The 23,158-nt window shown below is 38.4% G+C and overlaps 1 protein-coding gene across 3 annotated transcripts; it reads left to right on the forward strand.

The window, feature by feature from the left end:
- The first annotated feature begins 530 nt into the window (after positions 1-530).
- Positions 531-22,422, forward strand: LOC114032656 (coiled-coil domain-containing protein 90B, mitochondrial-like). Of its 3 annotated transcripts, XM_027848029.1 has the most exons (10): positions 532-712; positions 6,314-6,433; positions 6,637-6,740; positions 10,537-10,638; positions 11,326-11,367; positions 11,466-11,537; positions 12,739-12,792; positions 17,599-17,713; positions 18,196-18,268; positions 21,896-22,422. In XM_027848029.1, exons 1-10 carry the CDS (start codon positions 592-594, stop codon positions 22,026-22,028), a joined length of 936 nt encoding a protein of 311 aa, XP_027703830.1. In that variant the 5' UTR covers positions 532-591; the 3' UTR covers positions 22,029-22,422. The 3 variants fall into 3 exon arrangements, with proteins under 3 accessions (XP_027703831.1, XP_027703830.1, XP_027703832.1); XM_027848030.1 differs by lacking the exon at positions 11,326-11,367 and having other exon boundaries at positions 531-712; XM_027848031.1 differs by lacking the exon at positions 18,196-18,268 and having other exon boundaries at positions 533-712; positions 21,896-22,041.
- The last annotated feature ends 736 nt before the right edge of the window (positions 22,423-23,158 follow it).

A 23,158-nucleotide genomic window follows, 5' to 3' on the forward strand; every position in this document is an offset into this window, starting at 1 on the left:
TCTACTGCACCCACGAACGTTTCCGCGGGATCCTAGAGCTTGGCCTCCACGACGGCAGGAGGCGGCAGGAGCACAACGCCCCTCAAGCGGAAACAATCTTCGGTTCTCCCGGACTACATTTCCCATAGGAGGGGAGGAACAGGGGTTCCAGCTCCCGAGATGCACCACGACCAAGCAAGAACTACGTTTCCCAGAGGCCCTTCTGCGCCACGAAGAGGAAGAGTATCTACACTAAAGACCATTGCCAAGAAACTGCCCTAAGGGGCAGATCTTCCCTCAAGGAAGATTCCTGTTGCCTAGGGGCGGCTGCCAGCACCAACATGTCGGGAAAGCGGGAATGGGAAGGGCGGGGGGGAAAAAGGGGCAGGTGCTTCAGTCCATGAAAGGACCTTACATAAAACGGGCAAATTTCACTGGGGCTCAGGTAGCTGCCAAACCACATTTCCAGTGGTTGGTTTTAACAGATCGGAGACTACATTTCCCAGAAGGCTATGCGGCTAATGAGCCTACTCTTCCCAGAAACCCTTGCGTGACCGAACTAGCCTTCCCGGCCAGCTCCCCTCCTGCCTGAAGCTAGGTGTCTTGGAAAACATGAGGGCCCTTTGGCCTTTGCGGGTTCTTCGCCCCGGCGGAAGCGGGAGACTGTCGGGGGCTCTCTCCCTTCACGGGAGGCCGGTCGGTGTAGCAGGCGGCCCATTGGCCCAGTGGAGAGGTGAGAGGAGCCTTCCCGTCCTTTCCAGCTCCCCTCATTTGGTTAGACCGAGGCTACTGAGCCCGTTACGGGTGACGGGAAGCCGTGCACGCGCGCCATCCCGCCACCCTCTCCCTCCCTGGGGCGCCCACCTTCTTGAACCTCATCGGCTGCTGTCCTCCATCCGCCGCGCACCCTTCCCCACCCCCGTTTGAGAGTGCTCTGCACCTCTCCATCCCCCGCGTCATCTCCGGCGAGCCCCCAACCCAGGGGGGATACTAGTTACCATCGCCGAGTGACCCGCGGGTCCCCAGAGCTGAAGTTGTGCTCGACGTAAGGGAAAACTAGCTTAGCAGGTGGCGATCTCCAGCCCTGGGGCGGGCCGTGAGCTCCACCTTGGCAAAGCTAAGTCTGGACCCAAGTGGGTCCATTCAGCTGGGACCTCCTAGAGAGCTGGGGGTTTTGTTTGTTTGGGGGGTTTTCTGGTTAGATTAGTTTGGGGGTTGGGTTTTTTCTTTCTTTGTATCCCCAGCACTTAGCATCTTGCCTGGCACCTTCTGAGCACTTAAATTCTTGGTGACTTGACCTGAGGATTTCGGTTCAGTTACAGGTTAGACCAGATGACATCTGAGGTTCTTTTCCAGTTCTGAGATAAATATAATACTGTACATATCCACAGTGACAGGCAGAAACAGCCTAATGTTGCCAGGTGGGTGTGTTCATCCGGCAGAGATGAATAAGTAATTTGACTGACTGAGGGATCTTTGGGGTACCAGTAGTCAGTGAAATGAAGGCAACAAGATAGAGCAGATAGACTGCTGAATTTGACGTCAAGAATACCTGAGTTCAAATCTTATCTAATACAGTGCATTGCGACCCTGAGAAAACAAGATAACAGAGCTTAGGTCTCTGCAAAATGGGGAGAATAGCCCTTCTCACCGTTGTAATGAGGATCAGGCAGTATGGCATACAAAGCTATTTGCAAACTTAATGAGCTATACAAATGGAACAACAATTAATAATTATCATCACATTCAGTTATGAGGAAAAACCTTTATGAAGGCGGAAATGAGCTATACAAATGGAACAACAATTAATTATTATCACATTCAGTTATGAGGAAAAACCTTTATGAAGGCAGAAACATTTTAGCTGGATTTTAGAGGGGGAGGAAGATATGGATAGAAAGACAAGCGGAGGCCATCCTAGCAGGGAGAAGTAGCATGAACCAAAGTGTAGAAGTGGTGGACAAGCACAAAAGTAGGTAAATTTGGCTAGAACAAAGTTGGGGAAAGGTAGGTTTGGGCCACACTGTGAAGGATCTTAAATGCTAAGTTTATAAAAACTTTGAAGGGAGAGAAGTATTCTCTTCAACATTTTTTACAGTCTTGATAAGTGGGAAGACAAAGACAAAACAGTACTTGCTCTTGAGCTTATATTCTGCTGATGAAAATACAACCTGTATAATTGAAAAGAAAAACTATTCCTAGAACAGAAGTTCTTAACTTAGTATGCATGAGCTTTTTAAAAGTATTTATCTTCTGTACTTCCTGCATTTAAAATGTTTTTCTGAGGAGTTCATGACTTCACCAGATTTACATGCATGGCATAAAAAAGATAGCCCCTGTCCTCGAGTATTTTATTATTGTTGGGAGATGAGGATGGAACTCAGGGCTAAATGAAGATTTGGATATGAAAAACATTGGTAAGCAGATCATATGCTGTGCAAAAATAACAAAAGGTAGATTCATTTGAAAAGAACATGGTCTCAAATTGCAAGGAGACACCAACCTAGCATTTATACAATATAACGTTGTCTTGACCTCAGAGATTCTGTATTTCAATGTCTACCAAAACAGGAGTCTCCTCTACAAAAATAATCAACAAATTGTTATCCATTTTTTAAAAGATTTTTTTTAGCTCATATGCTTAAAATCTAGCCAATGGCTGAGATTGACTCTAGCCTGTTTGTCAACACAAGCATCACAAATGTTCAGATTCCTTAAGAGTCTGGCCAATATGGCGAATCCTTAATAAAACTTGTCCTTGGCTGAAAAAAAAAAAAGAAATAAGTAGACGTATTTACTTGGGAGTTTACTCTAAAATATCCAATAATTTTGACCATTACTTGGCTCTCATCCTCACAGTTTTGGAAAATTGACTTTTAAAATGTTGAAACGAAATATATGAATTCAATTAATTCAATTCTAAGGTCTCTGAAGGACAGGTTGATCACAAATCATTTGAAATATTAAAGAGTACAGTTATTTAAAGACAGCCAGCCTTGACTGGTTAAGCACCTGTCTGGAAAAGTCAGGAGTCTGTGGAGAGGAAACTGAGGAAAAGAGGGATAAATGACTTGCCCTGGGTCACTCAGCTAGTAAATGTATGAGTTCAGATTTAAACTGAGGTCTTCCTCACTAAAGCCACCCTATAAAGGAAAAGGATTACATTTATATTATATTTATATATTTGTATTGTTTTTATATTATATATGTATAATTTATATTATAATTATATAATTAAAATTATAACACTAAAGCTTGAACTTTAGGCAAGTATGTGGGGGGTCGGTAAAGTTTACAAGGAGAAGAAACCAGGAAAGGGAAAAAAAATTTTTTTAAAAAAAGGGTTTTTTTAGGTTTATTTGAAGGTGCCCGTTGATAAAGAAACCTCATTCTGTGGAAGTCATTTACACTTTTGTTCCACTCTAATGATTAGATAATGTGTTGTGAGCCAAAATGTAACTTTTTCTACCTGTTAATTTCTACTTTTATCTTCTGTCTGGGGACAAGGTGAACACGTGTAATCCTTCTTATGGATCACAGCCCTTCAATTACCTGAAGACTTATTTAGATTACCCCTAAGGCTTCTCTAGCCTAACCATGCCCAAAGTTCCTTTGATTTATGTTTATATGGTGTGATCTTTGATCCTCTTATAATCCTGAACTCCTTTCCTTTCATATGCTCCAGTTTGTCAACAACTAAGATGTGGCACCTAAAAGTAAACATGATAACTTCCTATGAAAACTAAAAAGAGCAGGGTACACTGAGACAGTCACCTCCCTCAAGTTGTACATCATGTCTAGGAACATAGCCTAAATTGCATTAGACATTTTGGCATCTCTGTCAAACTGGTGACATACTGATCTTGCAGTCAACAAACATTTATTAAGTGCCTACTTTATGCTAGGCACTGTGCTTAGCACTGGGGATACAAAAAAAGATAAAAGTCTCTTCTCTCAAGGAGCTTAGAGTCTAATGGGAAAACAGCAAACAACTCTGTACCAACAAGATTTATGCAGGACAGTCTCAGAAGGAAGGCATTAAGATTGAACACTGGGAAAGGCTTTTTGCAGAAGGTGGGCTTTAGCTGAGACTTGAAGAAAGCCAGGGAAATGGGGAGGTGGAGATGAGGCAGGAAAACATTCTGGTAATGGAGGCTTGGGGAGGAGAGGAGCCAGTGAAAACGTGTTGAGAGATGGAATGTCATATTCAAGGAACAGCAAGGAGTCTAGTGTCACTGTACCACAGAGTATCCTGGAGGAATTCAGGGGTAAGAAGACTAGAAAGCTGAGAAGGGGCAGGTTATGAAAGGCTTTGAAAGCCAAGCAGGATTTTATATTTGATCCTGGGGGCAATAGGAAGCCACTAAAGTTTACTGAAGGGGAAGAAGGATGATATGGTCAGACCTGAGTGATCAGTTTGAGGAAGATCGGTTTGATAGCTGAGACTGAAAATAGGGAGACCAACCAGCAGGACCCTCAGACCTCTTTTACATGAACTGTTCTTTAGCAACATGTCCTAAGTCCCATAGTAGTGAAGTTGATTTTAATGCTATTAATTTATTTATCCCTGTTAAATATCATCTTATTCTCATCAGTCTATAATGTTAGCTTTGATTTTTTGAATCCTCTCATCCAGTGAATTCCCTATTTCTCTTTGTGTCATGTGCATATTTGACCAACTGATAGAAAAATGGAATCTGGATTCCAGCAGATTGTGATGGAATTGTGGCATATGATTGTAATGGAATACCACTCTGCTGTAAGAGATGATCAGCAGGTAGACTTTAGAAAAACATGGAAAGACTTGGATGAAATAAGGAATGAAATGAGCAGACCTAAGAGAACATTTTATATGGTAACAGCATTATTGTTCCAAGAATAACTGAAAAACTAATTTATTTTGAGCATTATAAATACTCTGTACATACTCTGTAAGTACTATAATGGAACGCTGAAGGAAAATGCTATACATTTCCAGAGAAAGAACTGATAAATAGGAGTATACATAGGATGGTACCACATATATTGACACACACACACCATATATATGTGTGTGTGTGTGTGTATGCGTGCGCGCACACACGCATCAGCACTTCTTAAATAGTGTAGGTTGTAGTATAGGGTGTAATGTAGGGTGACTTCTAGTGTAGGGTGGAGAAGGAGGGAGACAATACACAACATAAAATGAAACATAATATTTTGAAAAAAGGAATCTTGAATAATTTTGATGTATACTTGGAAAATTCTTTTAAGGCATTGGTTTGCCCTCTAAATTCAATGTTTTTTTTTAATAATCAGCAAATGTTAAGTATAGTGAGATTTTGTGTTCTTTAGTCAATCATGTGATAATAAAGATGTGGTCTAAACTAGCTGATTTTCCTATCTGTTCTCTTTAGTTTCTGTCTCCAATCTAAGCATATTTAGGATAGTAATGTTTGAGTCTTAAGTGTTGCAGCTCTGCTTTCTTTCTTTCAGCTGAAATAAGTTGTTAAAAATCTTTGCAGATTTTATCCATTTTTCTTCTGTTTGCCATCCAACATTCCATTTTCATCCTTCAGTGCCCTCAGATTGACATTGCTTAGTTCTCTCTCTCCAGTTTTCTTTAAACTGACTTCACCCTCCACTGCCTCTCTCTGTTTTGGTAGATGATAGTGCTTATAATCTTCTAAATTCTTTTTCATCATTTTACCAACAAGTTTCTATTCTAAAGTGGTATTGCCTTTAGCTTCCATAGCTCTTCTGTTGGCAAGTCAAGTTTTTGTTCAGTAAGCCACTGTAGCGTCTTTTCTTCCTTGTTAGGGCAAGTGATTTACATTAAACTTACAGATAAAATTATTTTAGTTGATATCTGCACTTCTATCCATATGTCATTTTTTGCCATCAATAATTTGGCTAAATAGGTCAAAATAGATTTGATTTCATTGAATAGGGATAGTAAAACAGACTGCACCTCTGATTTCTTTGATACAGGGTACTCTCAGATGAGGGAATTCTCTCTACCAGTAGAGATCATTACCTGCTCCTCAACATAGAACCTTAGAGAGCTACCTAGAGCACTGACTTGGCCAGGCTCCAACAGCCATTATGTGTCAAGAGATGGAATTTAAACCTAGGTCTGCCTGGTTCTGAGGCCAACTCTATGTACTTTATCTCTCTCACAGTCTTTCACTGTTCTTTGGATATAACATAGCAGCACAGGTAAAAATAACAAACATCTTGACTTTCAACAAAAAATTATCAGGTTAAAAAGTGAAAGACAAGCCTCTAAATTACTTTTTGACATTTGATAAATCAGTTTCATAAGAAAAAGTCTGACCCTCACTTTCTCTTTCAGGTTTGCTGACCACCAGATCCAAGAAAAATTATGACATGAGGAGGGTAGACATAACTCCTTTAGAACAAAGAAAGTTGACTTTTGATACCCATTCAGTGGTTCAGGACTTGGAAAGTCATGGTGAGAAACCAATTATTGAATACATCCTTCAAAAGTGAAATAGTATTATTGTTTTATTTATCTCATCACATTAATTACAATTTAGAGTGTCACAAGCTGCTGAAAGTTATAGTATAGTATAGTATTGTATTTTTATAAAGTTCTATTCTGATAGGGATTGATAGCTTTAAAAAAAAAAACTAATGCCTATTCTCTGCCTACAGGATTTGAAAAAGCCCAAGCAGAAACCATTGTATTAGCATTAATAATTCTGTCAAATGTCAGCCTGGACACAATCTATAAGGAGATGGTCACTCGAGCTCAACAGGTAATTGGTTATGTATTATTTATAATATGTTAAGTTTAAAAAAAAAAAAAAAAAAACGGATCACATCTGCTTGTTTTTGGGTCTTTCCTATAAGGCCTCAGGTACTTTTTCTTCCTGGAAAATGCAAATCATTCATCCAAGTGGTTAAGGCAGTAAAACAGACCTATAGATTTTCAGTGGTTCTTCAATTTCAGAAGTGGTTCAGATGACATATAGAAATTTGTCTGGGGACAAAATTATAATTTGAATTGAAAGAGATTTTGCAAATCATATAATACTGAACCCCTACAGCACCCCCATTTTATATTTGTCAACAGTAAAGGCCCAAAGAGGTTAAATGGCTTGCTTAATATCACTTAACTGCTGTAATTACAATGACCAAGTCTAGCCCCCAAAAAGGGGTGAGAAAATCTACTTCCTTGCAGTTCTTATAAAAAGTGGTAGACTAGAGGTTGGACTTGGTTAATATTTTAGTTGATTTGTTCAACTGCCTTTTTTTCTCTCTTTGATTCTTAGTTAGAAGGAATGGCTTGCTGAATAGAGGAGGGCACTTAGTAAATGATCACTTCACTTTTTTGTTCTTTTAAAGATCACACAGCTAATCTCTCTACCCAGGAAGTCTTTCATATTTTAAGAGATCTTTCCCTGTACATGTTTCCCATCAGTTAAATCTTTCTACCTGCTTTTCATAGAATTTTAGAGCTGGAAGGAAACTTAGATATCATCTAGTTCAAATGTCTAGAGGCTAAGTTAAGGTAAATAGCATACATATCTGATTTAATTGCTTTATAAGTATTCATCATAACAAATGCCCATTGATATATCCAAATTAAAATAGGCACTTGACCCAGTAGCAGTAAATTTTATACAGGTTGATTAGCTAACTGATGATGTCATCTATGGCACGATTTGTTCTGACTCAATAATAGAATCTATCTTCACTTATAGTTATATTTCAAAGGTCATTTTAAAATTAATTCTTACCTCCTCAGAGCATTAATCCAAGTGAAGTTTTATGCTATAGCATGCAGTTTCTCTCTCTCTCTTTTTTTCTTTTTTTGGCAAGGCAATCAGGGTTAAGTGACTTGGCCAGGATCAAACAGCTAGTAAGTGTTAAGTGCCTGAGACTGAATTTGAACTCATATCCTCCTGACTTCAGGGCCTGTGCTGTGTCTGCTGCGCCACCTAGATGCCTCTATAGCATGCAGTTTCAAACTAAGTGACATTTCAGTACTTTAATGGACCATAAGAGTACCCTGCTTTGGGAAGTTTTCATTTTGCTTTTCTGGCTAAAGAGACTCAGAATTGAAAGCCTTCAAACCCTGGATTTAAGTTGCTTTTGAATTTATAAATGTATTATTTTAGTTATAACAAATTTCCACAATTTTCCACTGCATGAGGAAATGTGATATAATGGGAATAGTACTGACCTTAGAATAAGAAAGACATGAAGGTCTGACTCCTCCCTCAGACATGACCTGTGTGATTATGGGCATGTCCCCACCTCTAAACCTCAGTTTACTCACCTGGAGAATGAAGGGAACACTGATAGTACCTGTCTCACAGAGATGTCATCAGGATCAATAAGGAACTGAGGTAGTTTGCCTGGGAGAGGAGAGGGAAGCTCAGGAGAGTCATGAGATCTATCTTCAAAGATTAAAATGGGAAATTAAAATGGGAAAGGGCTTAGAGTGGTGATGCTTGGCTCAGAGACCAGAACTGGGAGGAGTCGTGGGTAGAAGCCACAAAAAGGTAGACTGAGGTCTGATAGAATAAACATTTACTAACAGAGTGCCCCAGAAGTAGAATGGGCTGGCTGCCTCTGTGGGAAGTATGCTCTCCCCCACTACAGATCTTTCTTCAGGAAAAGGTGGTGTGGCCATGTGTCTCATATTGTTGAGGAGATTCTGGTTCAACTATAATCTCTGAGGGCCTTTCCAGCTATGAGAGTCTGAAATCAATTGAGAAAATCATCATCATCATTAATAATAATCATTGTAGAGGAAACTTAGCTCCCTACAGTGCTGAGAAGTTTTGGAGGAACTTTGACGAGCTATTGCTGTCTTCTAGAAACTTCCTTACAACATCAACAGGGACTTAAAACAACTACATAAAGAGCTCATGCACAGGGGACACTCAAATGTTGTTAAATGAATGAAAATTCCCTTAACCTTCTATGTGCAGAAGACACTATTCTATACTAAGAGGATGCTGCTTCTGGGGTTTAATGGTAGTTGTGCTAGGCACAATTTGAATCTTTCAAGTGGTTTAGTTCCAAAAAGTTGTACCTTTTCTCCCTTCTCTCCCTCCCCCATAAGCATATAGATCAGAAGTAGAGGAAGAGGGCAGCTGGGTGGCGCAGTGGATAGAGCACTGACCCTGAAGTCAGGAGTACCTGAGTTCAAATCCGGCCTCAGACCAAACACTTGACACATACTAGCTGTGTGACCCTGGGCAAGTCACTTAACCCCAACTGCCTTAAAAAAAAAAAAAAGTAGAGGAAGGAGTAAGATGAGCAGTCCAAATCCAGAACTGTCAGAGACGTTTTATGATTACTCTCTGGAACTGTTGCATAAGCCTAGCTCTCATGAGCTGTGGCATGTTTGAAGTAGTTCCGTTAGGATTGCTTAGTCCCTGTGCCTAACAAAGCAGCCATCAAATATTACTTTCCTGACTTTAAACAGTGACCACAGCCTTTTCCTAAAGGATTAGGGCTGCTGATAGTTGCTTTCCTCTCTGTTTGTTGAATGAATGACAGACAGTTCCTTTATACTGAGGATATGTAAGAATATTCTTAACATTCCTTCACAATGCTTAACAATAATAATACTTAATAGAATCCTCCTCTAGCTGTCTCTTTTCAAAGTTATGTCACCACCTGCTTTTCTTTTGATTGAGAAAAATGAGTGTGTTTTTGTAATAGGCTACCAGACTGCTGAATTTTAAGAAAGTTGAGTAGTAGGAGAATGGTCATGTTTTTATTAGCAAAGCTTCTTTATGCCACTTTTATATTTTAAACTATTATTTTTTCTACTACTCTTTGTAAGTGCTATCTCTAGCTAGGTGAAACCTTATAAATGCCATGTGACTTCCTTGAAAGTGGATTTGGAACCACCTTTTAAAATATGTTCTCTCCAATACAAAGCATAGTATAAGGATGCCTAACAAATGACCCATAAATTATCCTACTGAAATAATGCCCAGGGTGATTAGGCAAACACATTCCAACCAATTTTGTTTAATAACCAGCTTCTGATGCCCATGTAGCACCTTGGGATTTCCTATTACATAATTACTCATATTTCTGTAGTGCTTTAAGCTTAACAAAGTGCTTAACTTCACAACCCTGTGGAAAGTAGGCCATACAAGTATTCCTATCCTTATTTTATTGATAAGGAGACTCAGAGAATTTGTGACTTGTGTATGGTCAGCTAGTAAATATCTGAATCAGGATTCATATCCAGGACTTCTGAATCCAAGTCCAGTGATCTTTACTTTTATTGTTTTTCTCTTCTATGATAGAATTGTATTTAAAGCTAAGGAAGTGATTTTCAAAATTTTTCTCTCATAAAACCTAGCCATTTTTTCTCAGTTCCTGGGAGATATTCTAACATACTTTGGCATTTATTCCCCAAATATACAACAATTTTCCTATTTATTACTGTTCTTCAGACTACCAAAAAAACATTGTGACTTTATTATATGTTATCTTAATTATCCATTGTCTTAATTTCCATGAATACTGTAAGGTCTACCATTTCTTAATTCAGTGTTTAAATACTGTATTATATCTTAGGAAATTACTGTTCAGCAAATAATGGCACATTTGGATTCGATCCGGAAAGATATGGTCATCCTAGAGAAAAGTGAATTTGCAAATCTGAGAGCAGAGAATGAGGTAATATAAACTTTTAAATAATGAATACATTATATCACAAAATTTGCTGTTTTAAAATATTTTGACAAGACAGATGGCAAAATTATATTTGATACTTCACAATTATTAAATTTTTTTATAAGAACATTCCATAACAACACCTGGACCTTTATGTTTAAATCATAGTTGTTCGGAGAAATACATACATACACACATTCATAGGTACATCTATAGTTGCAATTAATGAAGTTTCTCCTGCGCTGTGTACATTTTTTACTTAACCAATACCAAAAAAAAAAACCTCATCAAGATCCTGTTTCAAATTCATTTGAATTTTATGCATAACGAGACATTTTAGTTTTCCATTAATTTTCTCTGACACTGTAAAAGAGAAAGGATTTCTTTTACTTACCAGCTTGAGAATTTCATTTCAAATAAAAGGTAATACAGATTCTTTCTCATTTAAAAGAAAAGTCACAGTAATTTAAAGAGATGTAAATCTTATTTTTGAGGTAAATCTAATTTGAAGGTCTAAGAATGAGATATCTTCATAAATTTCTGTGGTTTCTGTTTTATATGGAATAAATCTATTGTAGAAATCCACAGATTGTACAAATTTTTAGTAATCTTATGTTTCAGAATTTCTAGGTCAGTTGGAAGATGGTCTTTTGATTATTACTAATGTTCAGTGGTCCCTTTTATACCTAGAAAATGAAAATTGAATTAGACCAAATTAAACAACAACTAATAGTAAGTAAAGCATTTTCTTTTTTCCATATGAGGACAAATTCTAAATTCCACAAAGAGCAAGATGTCATTTCAAAATATACTTTTCTTTTTTTTTATAGCTGGAAACTACTCGAAGCAGAGCAAATAATAAACTGGATATAAACCTGGAGAGGAGCAGAGTGACAGATCTGGTAATATTCATTTACGATTTCTTTCAAGAATTTTTACAACCAATGTGTTTGATAAGGGCCTCATTTCTAAAATATGTAGAGAATTAAGTCAAATTTATAAGAAAACAAGCCATTCCCCAATTGATAAATGGTCAAAGGATATGAACAGACAGTTCTCAGATGAAGAAATTAAAGCCATCTATAGTCATATGAAAAAACGCTCTAAATCACTATTGATTAGAGAAATGCAAATCAGAACATCTCTGAGGTACCACATCACACCTATCAAATTGGCCAACATGACAAAACAGGAAAATGATAAATGTTGGAGAAGATGTGGGAAAATTAGAACACTAATGCATTGTTGGTGGAGTTGTGAAATGATCCAGCCATTTTGGAGAGCAATTTGGAACTATGCCCAAAGGGCTATAAAAATGTACATACCCTTTGACCCAGCAATAGCACTTCTAGGGCTATATCCCAAAGAGATCATACAAATGGGAAAAGGACCCACCTGTACAAAAATATTCATAGCAGCTCTTTTTGTGGTGGCAAAGAATTGGAAATTGAGAGGATGCCCATCAGTTGGGGAATGGCTGAGCAAGTTGTGGTATATGAATGTAATGAAATACTATTGTGCTATAAGCAATGATGAACAGGCTGATTTCACAAAAATCTGGAAAGACTTGTTTGTCTGATACTGAGTGAAGTGAGCAGAACCAAGAGAACGTTGTACACAATAACAGCCACATTGTGTGATGACTAATATTGATAAACTTAACCCTTTCTGGCAATACAAGGTTCTAAGACATCTCCAGAGGCCTTATGATGGAAAATGCTGTCCACATCCAAAGAAAGAACTATGGAAGTTGAATTGCTATTTTTTTTTCTCTTCTGTTGAGTTTTGTTTCCTCTTTCTGATGGTTCCTCCTATTGGTTTTAATTTTTACTTACAACATCACTAATGTGAAAATATGTTTAATATGAATGTAAATATATAGCCTATATTACATTGTGTGTCGTCTTGGGGAGGGTGGTGGGGAGGAATGGGGAGAAAAATTTTAAACTCAAAAGCATATGGAAGTGATTATTGATAAATCAAAATAAATTAATATAAAAATAAAAAAAGAAAAAGGTACAAAGAAAAAAAGATTTCTTTCTTAGTTATTTGTTCTTTTTCATTTATTCAGTTTTTAATCACTTTCTGCCTTAAAATTTTCAGTTTACAGATCAAGAAAAGAAACTTATGGAAGCAACCACTGAATTTAACAAAAAAGTAAGTTAGGATATGTTTCTTTATTAATTATGAGTAAAGCTTTCTTGGATCCATTAACTATTTGTTGTTCTCGTCTGGGGTTAGGATTTATAAGGCTTAACACTCTAGAAACTGCTTTTTATTTTTTGCTACTTACCTTGCAACTTATTGCTACTTTAAGTTTTACTACAAGGCTTGAGTACAGCATTTGTTGTTGCTTTTTAAACTTTATTTTTAGTTTCAAATTCTCTCCCTCCCCTCCTCCACTCTCCACTGTGTTGAGAAGGCTAGAAAAATGAAACTCATTACAAATATGCATAGTCATTCAAAACAAATTTCCATATTAGCCATGTTCTCAGGGAAAAAAGTAAGAAAAAGAAGTAGAAGAAATATGCTTCAATCTACAATCTTATCCAATCATAATATATTGGCTTTTCACCTCTCCTTTGCCTTCCCTTATATAACCCTACTCTTCATCCTCACTGTGACCTCTAATCTTTTGACCTATCATTTCTCTCCCAAGCCAACTCCCATGTGCTTGCCACTGTCTTCTCCCCATCCTGACTCCTTGGCAAACCCATTCAACTCTACATTTTCCTCCTTTCTTAAATCTCTCACCCACTTATATTGTCCATTAAGCCTAGCCAAGCTTCAGCCTTGAATTACTCCCGCTATTTATTTCCTTTGCTCCTACACATGCAGAACAAAGGTGGAGAAAATTATACAACAGTTCTGATTGGGTCCTCTACAAATTTATGTCACACAACCTCACCTGGGCCCTCACTGCTGCTAGGCAGTCCAAGTATATCTCCCTTATTAATTCACTATCCCACTGTCCACAACAGCTCTTCCAAAACTTTTGATCCCTCCTCAAACTTTGCATGGCTCCCCCTGCCTGAGAACCTTGCCTCATATCTTACTGAAAAAAAAAAAAAAAGACATTGAAGCCACTGACCTGAACTCTCTCGTTTCTCCTCTTCCTCATCAATCACTAAGGTACCTTCTCTGCCACTGTCTTCTTTACTACTGTCTCACATGATAAAGTGGACTCACTCGTTACTAAAGCTGCTTGTTCAAGTGGTCCCCTTCCATCCAGTCTCTTCCACCAGATTGCCCCATCTCTCATCTCCACACTTTCAGTGATTTTCAATCTCTCCCTGTCTACTGGCTCATATCCTACTGCCTACAAACATGCCCATGTCTCTCCCATCCTAAAAACAAAACAACACAAAAAAACCTCACTCGATCCTTCCATCAACACTATTGTCCTTTATCTATTCTGCCCTTTATACCTAAACTTCTCAAAAAGACCTTCTACAATAGGTGCCTCTACCTTCTCACCTCTCTCTCTCTCCCTTTCCCTCCCTCTCTCTCTTCTTCTCTTCCTTTCCCTCCCTCTTCCTCCCTCTCCCTCTCTCCCCCTCTCTCCTACTCTTTCCCTCTCCCCCTTACAATTTGGCTTATAACCTTACCATTACACTGAAACTGCTTTCTCCAAAGTCACTAATGATCTCTTAGTTGTCAAGTTCAGTGGCCCTTCCTCAGTCCTCATTCTCCATGTCCTCTCTGTATACCTTGAATATTCACTTTTCTGTAGGTTTTATGAACACCATTCTCTCCTGGTTTTCATCCTACCTATCAGACCTCTCTTTCTCTGTCTCTTTTGCTGGATCCTTCTCAAGATCATTTCCTCTAACCATAGGTGTCCCTCAGGGTTCTCTCCTGGGCCTTCATTTCTTCCTCTAGACTACTTCACTTGGGGGGACAGCTAGGTGGCACAGTGGATAGAGCACTGGCCCTGAAGTCAGAAGGACCTGAGTTCAAACCCGTCTTCAGACCAAACACTTGACACTTACTAGCTATGTGACCCTGGGCAAGTCACTTAACCCCAACTGCCTAAAAATTAAAAAAAAAAAATTAGACTACTTCACTTGGTAATCGTATTAATTCCCATGGATTTAACTCCATCTTTATGCTGATGATTCTCAAATCTACTTGTCCTGCCCCAGTCTCTTTGCTGATCTCCAATCTCACGTATCCACCTGCCTTTCAGAACTCTCAAACTGAATGTCCAGTAGACATCTTAAACTCATTATGTCCAAAATGGAATTCATTATCTTTCCCCCTAAATCCTCCCTCCCCACTACCATCCTTATTACTGCAAAGGGCAACATCATCCTCCCAGTTCCTCAGGCTTAAAACCCAGGAGTCATCCTGGATTTCTCACTGTCTCTCAAACCCCTACTCCAAACTGTCACCAAGATCTATTGATTTCACTGTTGCAACATCTCTCCAATATGTCCCCTTCTCTCCTCTGACACTGCCATCATTCTGGTGCAGGCCCTCGTTACCCTGTGCCTGGACTATTCCAATAGGCCACTGGTGGGTCTGCCTGCCTCAAGTCTTTCCCCACTCCAGTCTATCCTCCATTCAGCCACTAAAGTGATTTTACAAAGGGCACAGGTCCAATCATGTCACCTCCTACTCAGTAAACTCCAGTGACTTCCTATTACTTCCAGGAGAAAATACAAAATACTCTGTTTAGCATTCAGAGCCCTTTATAACCTAGGCCTCTCCTACCTTTCCAGTCTTCATTCACTTTATACCCAACACGAATTCTTCAGTCCAGTGACAAAGGCCTCCTGGTTTTTCTGCAAACAAGACCCTCCATCTCTCAGTTCCAGGCATTTTCTCTGGCTGTCCTCCACGTCTGGAACACTCTCCCTCCTCTGCTGTGACTATTCACCTCCATGGCTTCCTTTACATCCTAACTAAAATTCCACCTTCTACAATCCCTCTTAATTCCAGTGCCTTCCCCTTATTATTTCCTATTTATCCTATATATAGCTTGCTTTGTGTATATTTGTTTGTATGTTGTCTCTCCCGTTAGACTGTAAGCTCATTGAGGGCAGGGACTCTCTTTTGCCTCATTTTGTACCTCCAGCACTTAGCACAGTGCTTGGCACAGAGTAGGTGCTTAATGAATGTTTCTTGATTGGTTGGTTGGTTGATTTAGCCATTCCCCAATTGATGGGCATCCTTCACTTTCCAATTCTTTGCCACCACAAAGACAGCTGCTATGAATACTTTTGTACATATGGGTCCTTTTCGTCTTTCTTTGATTGGAGTACATTTGAACTCACCCTGAACCTTAAGAAACAAAAGCCCTTGACAGTATTCATGCCTCCAGTATTTTGGTATTTTTACCCTTTTAGGCTATTATTCAGGTATTTTTTACACTTTTTTCTTTTACCTTTTCATTTTCACTCCAGCAAGAAAGACCTGACTGCCTCTTCCTTGTGACTCATCAGGAGAAAGGTCTCATTTGCCCTTCTGAGTTCTCTTTTCCCAGCCAGCTTCTTGGTGCATTTAATGACAAAGAGTTGCTACTGGTCTGCAAAAAACTTTCTCCTCTTTCCTTCAGCTCCACAGTGTGTACACCCTTGCAGCAGGTGGCTGAGCCTCCTACTTCACTAAGGAAATTGCTACTACTAGTCTTTTGTTCTTTTCTCACTCCTCATTTTCCTTGATGTCTCTGTAACTTTTAATACCATTGACCTCTTCTGATTCTCTTTCCATTTGTCTGATCATTCCTTCTCATTCTCCTTTGCTGAATCATCATCCATCTCTTGCCTTAGAGTATTTGTTTCTTGAGGATCTCTTCCCCTCTCCAGGGTTCAAGGGCCATCTCTACATAGATAACTCTGAAATCAGCATGGAGCCCTAATCTCTTTCCTGAATCCCAGCTCTTGCTTATCAGCTGTCTGCTGACCATCTCCTGGAGAGCCAGGGTGCAGGGCTGAGTGAGGTGCTGCTCCTACTCTATTCTGCCCCGCTCACACCACATCTGGAATGCTGTATTGCTCCTGCTGCCACGTTTTTAGGAGGACATTGACAATCTGAAGCACATCCAGGACTAGTGAACAAGGCTGGCAAGGGGACTGGAGAACATTCCAAAAGAAAATGGTTCAAATTGAGAACTAGGGATTTTAACCAAGAAAAGAACAGACTTATGGTGAAAGAATGAGAGACTTGATTGCAGTCTTCAAGTATTTGAGGTTTTATATTCTTCTGTGTAGCCTCAAAGGGCAGGAATAGGCTTAATAGGCAGAAGTAGCAATGAGGCAGAAGTTCTTCACAGGTCAGAACTGTCCCCAAACTGAAATAGGCTGCTGCAGGAGGTAGTAAATTTTCCCTCAATGGAGGCTTTCCAGAGAAGGCTGGACAACCTTGTTAGCCATGTCATAGAGCAGGTTCTTGGTCAGGTATGAGTTGAATTTTTAAACTCTGTGATTCTGTGAAGGGATTTGTCCAAATGTTCTAGGTTTTGTGTTCCATGAGAGTAGGTACTATGTCTTATTTAATCTTTTTCTCTCCTATCACACTGCTTTGCATTTAGGAGACACATTCAGTGGCATTAGAAGACACACAGCTGCTTAGTGGCAGAAAAAAGACTCAGGTTTCATGACTTCCAGTGGAGGATTTGTATCATTATACCTGCTGACTCAGAGTACCTTGAGGCAGGGGAAGGACTCTGTTACCTAATCTTGGCATTTCCCCCAGCACTTAGCATGCTGAACTGTACAAAGCAGCCACTTCCTAAATATGTGTCTTGTGCAGTATTTATCAAATGTTCTCTTCGTTAGTGTTACTCAGACTTTTTTCCCAGTACTTAGCTTTCCCCAGGCTATGCTTTTAATGTAAGTTAACCTTAAAAAAAAAAAATCTTTTTTTTCTTTGTCAAAGAGCTAAGTGTGGATTATGACATAATTTGTTTTAAAATAGTATAGAGACTGAATTAATAAAAATTGTGTTTTCTTTTTTCAGGATACCCATATCAAAAACATTATTTCACAGACCAGTAATAAAATTGACATTGAAATTGCTTCACTGAAAACACTGATGGAGTCAAACAAACTTGAGACAATTCGTTATCTTGCAGGTAAGTACTATTGGAGGAAGGGAATTTGACAGTGTGTTTTTTCAGATTTGTACAATTCAAGACTTAATCCAAGAACTGCTGCAATGTATAGGTTTTGATAGGATGTAAGAACTCACATTTTAGGTTACATTTCTAAAATACTTTGAAGGTTTATAGAGTGATTTTATCACAACAACCCTTTTAAGTAATTAGTGGAAATATTATTATGCCCTTTTTTTTTTTCAAGTACAGGAGGAAACTGTTGCTCAGAGAGGTCAGATGCCTTGTTCAGGGTATTTAAGCTCAGAAGAGGTGGAACCAGGATTCGACTTCATACTTACTGATGCCAAGCCTAGTTCTCTTTCCCCATGAAGTGCTTCCTCTGTATAAAGCACATAAAGGTCCAGATGTAGCACATGAGGGGGGAGCTTTTCAATCCAGAAAAGAATCACCAGTGATGTGTATATGGCCCTAACATGCAACAATCTGACACTTTCTTGTAGCTCCCCTGGCACGTTCATGCTTAATGCAGCTAGCAAATTCACACCAACCATTACAGCCCATGTTCAGAGAAACGTAAGTACAGATTGGAGCTACAGACTCAGTCACACTTGGAAAGCTGGTGCTGTCCTCATACATTCCCTTTTTACAGTAGCTCCTGTAGTTCTTACATTACATATTGCCAGCTGTATAACTGGCAATGTGGAGGATAGAATGACTCCCAATTTCTCACTAATTCAAATGACTGCTAGCCTGGACTACTGTTTCTGGAGAGGTTTTTTCTTGGACAAAAGAGTGTCTTCCATTGAGACTCTCCCCATAACATTATGATAAGAATTATTCGAGATAACAAGGTAGAAGCAAAGAGGGATGTTAATGGAGGGGACATGTGATTTTTAACAACACATTTGGCAGAGAGGACAAAGGTGGATTCTTTAAGTTTTGCTATGTAATGTGACTTTTTTCTTTTTTTAAAAAGCATTACTGCTTATAAAACCAATATAAGTTTCTTCTCTCCTCTGAGAGGGTTATTTACTTGCTGCATCCCAAGGATATTGTATATGCCTCACCCTGAGAATTAAAGTCATAAATGGTGGAGTTTCAAAGTTCTGAGTTGAGAGGGAACATTTCCTCCAAAGAGAAATGGAGTCGTAACTCAAAGGAATGATAAGTACTACTACCTGTACTGATATCCCAATGAAAAATGCCACTAGAATATGCATGTTAGAGTACTGTACTTGAGTTCTGAACAAGAATATTTTTGTATAAGAACAGAACTCTACATCTGTGGAGTAGTATAAGTTTTTGACATTTTGGGGTGATTTGGTGTTTGGATTGTGTGACAATCCCTTGTAAGAGTGAGCTGTTTTCCCTCAGCTTGCCACCAGGCTCTAGCTCTTGGGTTGTAGAGTTAGGTACCATTTTTCTTTTAATTAAATTTCTATGTGTAGACTAAAGGTGACAGCTTTACTTTAGAAGATCACTCCTTGGCATTGACTCTGAAATATTTTACTTGTCTAAATTTGAGAAGCTTGAATCATTGATAAACATTTGTGAATTACATGTATATAATTCTTCCACACTTTACATATTTTCTTTGGGCACCTTTTGCTATTTTCTCCTTTCATTTTGCCTAGGAAGATTTGTTTGAAGCAGTATCAAGGACTCTTCTCTTTCCTCACCATCCAAATGTTGTCATCCCTCAGATTGACATGCTTTTTTAAAAGACTATTACAGTTAAAGGATAACATAATCTCTTGGTAATACCTTCCACTCCCTTCCCTTTCCCTTCCCTCAGGTACTCTGAAGGAGAGTTGTTATGGATGAGTCTTTTGAATTTAGTAAGACCAGGAGTTCCTAGGATTGGTGCCAATAATTAAACAGTAATTCTTTCTACTTACTTATTTGGAGGGCATACCTTAGCAACTTCACTCCTTCTGAACACAGCCCTAAATTATCTTTTAAAAAGCATAAACTCTAAAAGCTCATCTACTTAATTCTGTGAATTTTTTTTTATATGTGAGGCAATTGGGGTTACGTGACTTGCCCAGAGTCATACAGCTAGTGAGTGTTCTGTGTCTGAAGCTGGATTTGAACTCGGGTCCTCCTGACTCCAGGGCTGGTGCTTTATCCACTGTGCCACCTAACTGCCCTCCATCTACTTAATTCTGAAGAAGAGTTCTTAGAATGTCACTGAGCCTAGAGGATGAGAAATAGCAAATTAAAGGGGAGGTGGGAGGAGTGTTCAGAGCAGGCATTCTTGAGGGCCCTCAGATGTGAGAGCTAATGGTGAAGGAGATAGAAAATTCCGGTAACACTAACTGCTCCGTATTATAACAATGGTAACTATGCATTACCAAGAAGCCAAGTTAGATTTTATATCCTCTGTTTAACAAGGAAAGGAACTGTGTATTTCAGTACAAATCGTAATAGAAATAACTATCAAAAACAACTACCCTAAATAAGATGTTAATATACCTTACATTTGCATAACATTTTATATGTTTCAAAGTGCTTTCCTGTACCTCAGAAGTCATCTTTTCCAACCTGTGCTCAAACACAAATCTTTTCAACAAGTTGATGACAGGGGTCATCCACTGCTTGGCAGCTTCTGATGATGGGGAATCACATGACCCCCTGAAGTAGCCAAGTCCAGTTTTGGACAGCTCTAATTGTTAGGAGGTTTTTTGTTACATCCAGCCTAAATAGGACTCTGCAACTTTTCACCCAGGTCTCAAAGTTTTGACATCTGGGACCAACATTATTCATTACACTTCATCTCATTTGGTAGTTTGCAGCCTTCTTCACTTGTATAACACAGGATACTCAGAATAGGTCTATGATCTCATTGATCTAAGGACCTCTTGTCAGCAGAGATCACAACCAATCCAGGCTGCCCACCTGGCACATTTCTTTGCCATTTTCTTCCTTAAGTTCACTACAAAGGATCTTCCCATTGTGCTTTGGGACCCATTGATCATCCCACACACTTTGCCATGTGACTAGCCCACATTTTTTACTCCTAGGTTTTTTATATGGAATTCTCGACATATAATTCTCAATATAAGTTATTTGTTTTTAATGTGTTGCAGCTAGCTTACACTCACTATGTACTTTTCCATTGGAAGTTTTATAATAGAAAGATTTATGATGAAAAGAGTTTGTCATAAAATTCTTTACAATCTCTTGAGTTCTGTGTTATACTTTCAGGTTCATCCTTAAATGACCTTAAGAATGACTTTATTTAATAGGTCTCTTAACCAGGTTTTCTGAAGACTGTGTTTTTCCTCCACTGCCTCACTCTTAGGACACATTAATCCTCTCAATCTTTTGCTGTCATACAGATAAATTTATATAATTAAATAGGATTCATCTTGCTTACCATATCTCTCTATTTGACAAGGAAGTCAGGTGTTTGCTGACTAAGGTGTTTTTAGGCTTTTTTGGTCTCCTGTGTATAGCAATTGATTTACATCAGTTAGACATTACTTTAATTGTGCTGATGAGCTTTCTTCCATCCATATACCATGTTTCAGCAATAATAATTTGTCTAAATAGGTCAGGTTTGAGTTGGTTTAATTGTATGCTATATCTCTGTCTCGTCTTTTATTCTTCTAGCTTTGTATTAGCTTTGTATTAACTTTTGTCTTTTGGTTTTTTTTTTAACAAGTCAGTGGTCTGGCTATATAGGTAGTTGATTGATTCGGCAGTGATGCCCACATCAGTAATTAGATATTTCCTGTCCATTAAAATAGAATAAATTTCATCTGTAAATTCCATTTTAAAGGCAAATCAAATTTTCTCCTCTCAACTTATCTTGGCTTCTGTTCTACTAGCCATACAACAGTTTTCTTTTAATCTGCCACAATGTATAATTGTATAATCTTGTTCTTTAAAATGTTGTTTCCCTGTCAATTATATATTTTTTGTAACATACCTACAATCTAAATGACTAGAGCTGAAAAGTCTGTAAATTGTCATATGCGGACCATTGTCAGGCCTGCACTTCATCCACATGGTCCTTAATGCTACTCAAACAAGTATGTGGAACATGGACTAGAAGGCTAGCTTTGTTGACTTCTTAGGTTTTTGCTTCCCATTTCGATATAGGATAAAATTGTTTTTGGTACACACTTGCAAAAGTGGCCATGAGTGCTGTACATAATGTAGTAATAATTTGGGGTTTTTTTGTTTTTATTACAGCATCTGTTTTTACTTGCCTGGCAATAGCACTGGGATTTTACCGCTTCTGGAAATAATAGCAGCTCTTCAGTATCACCACCAGCAGGAGCAAGGCTGCTTTTTGATACATTTGAAGATTTTTGCTTTTGTATAACACTTTGGGGACAGATTCAGTTTGGCCTGTCTCGGTTCCTGAATAAATCTATTTGCCTTTATTCCCTGATGCCAAAAAGCTGTCATTTAGAACCTAATTAAAGTGTGGTAGAAAGGTATTTTATGATTTATACTTGCAGATAGTTTACAGAGTTGGAAACAGTTTGCGCATTGTGCCCTTCCATAACCTAACCTATGCCGTTTGGACAGTTTTGGCTACGTATGACTAAGCTGCTCCCCAAACTTAAGTACTCAGTGTATCTATATTCATTTTTCATCATGACTTGATCCTATTTGTGGGGTTTTGTTTTTTTACTAAGTAGTAAGAAAAATTCTTATATTCATATTTACATATTTAAGTAAAATAAAAGATAACTTCATTCATTGAATTTTAAGTCTTAATATCTGAATCTGAAATTTACTTACTTTGTGACCAAAACCAGTGATTTTTAACATATGTTCTAATTGATATGTGTCCGTTGGTATAAGTTACTACAACTAAGGAAACAAGGCAGAGAAAGACCAAGCAACTTGCCCCCTTGAATAGCCGGCAGAGCCATAATGGAAAACTTGTGCTTCTTCAGGCTTTGTTATATAACCCTGTTTTCTCCATTTAGTATATGCATGTAAGCCATTATAAACAAGCACTAACGGACACCTAAGTTTTGTTGTCATGGAATTTTGCTAAAATTGAATTCATTGTTAGAAATCACATTTCCAGCCCGAAGTAATTCAAAATTAGCCCATATTGATGAAACATGCCTTGAAACATTAAATGGAGAGAAATGCCATAATTTCCCCATCACCAGCCCTGTACTTGTACTTTTTGATTTATTTTATTTCAGAGCTTGTTTGAATTTTAGTGGATGTTGAAGAGCTAAGATTTTTAAAGTCAGGAGGTATGAAAATTGAAAGGTATTTGCTGTTTGGAGCCAGAAAAATGTTAAATGTAGTCTCAGGGAAACACAAGGGGGAATCTGGAGACCAATTCCAGTCACAGCTGTTATTTACCGTTTTACTTTAGTTAGGCAAGTCAATTAACCTCTGTGACTTGGTTTCTTCTTCTCTAAAATAATACCTGTTGTCAAAATGCTTTGCAAAGATTTTTAAATCCTGTGCTGTTTAGAAATG

Source organism: Vombatus ursinus, unplaced genomic scaffold (assembly GCF_900497805.2).
Source record: "Vombatus ursinus unplaced genomic scaffold, bare-nosed wombat genome assembly UNPS02005659.1, whole genome shotgun sequence".
Lineage (NCBI taxonomy): Eukaryota > Metazoa > Chordata > Mammalia > Diprotodontia > Vombatidae > Vombatus > Vombatus ursinus.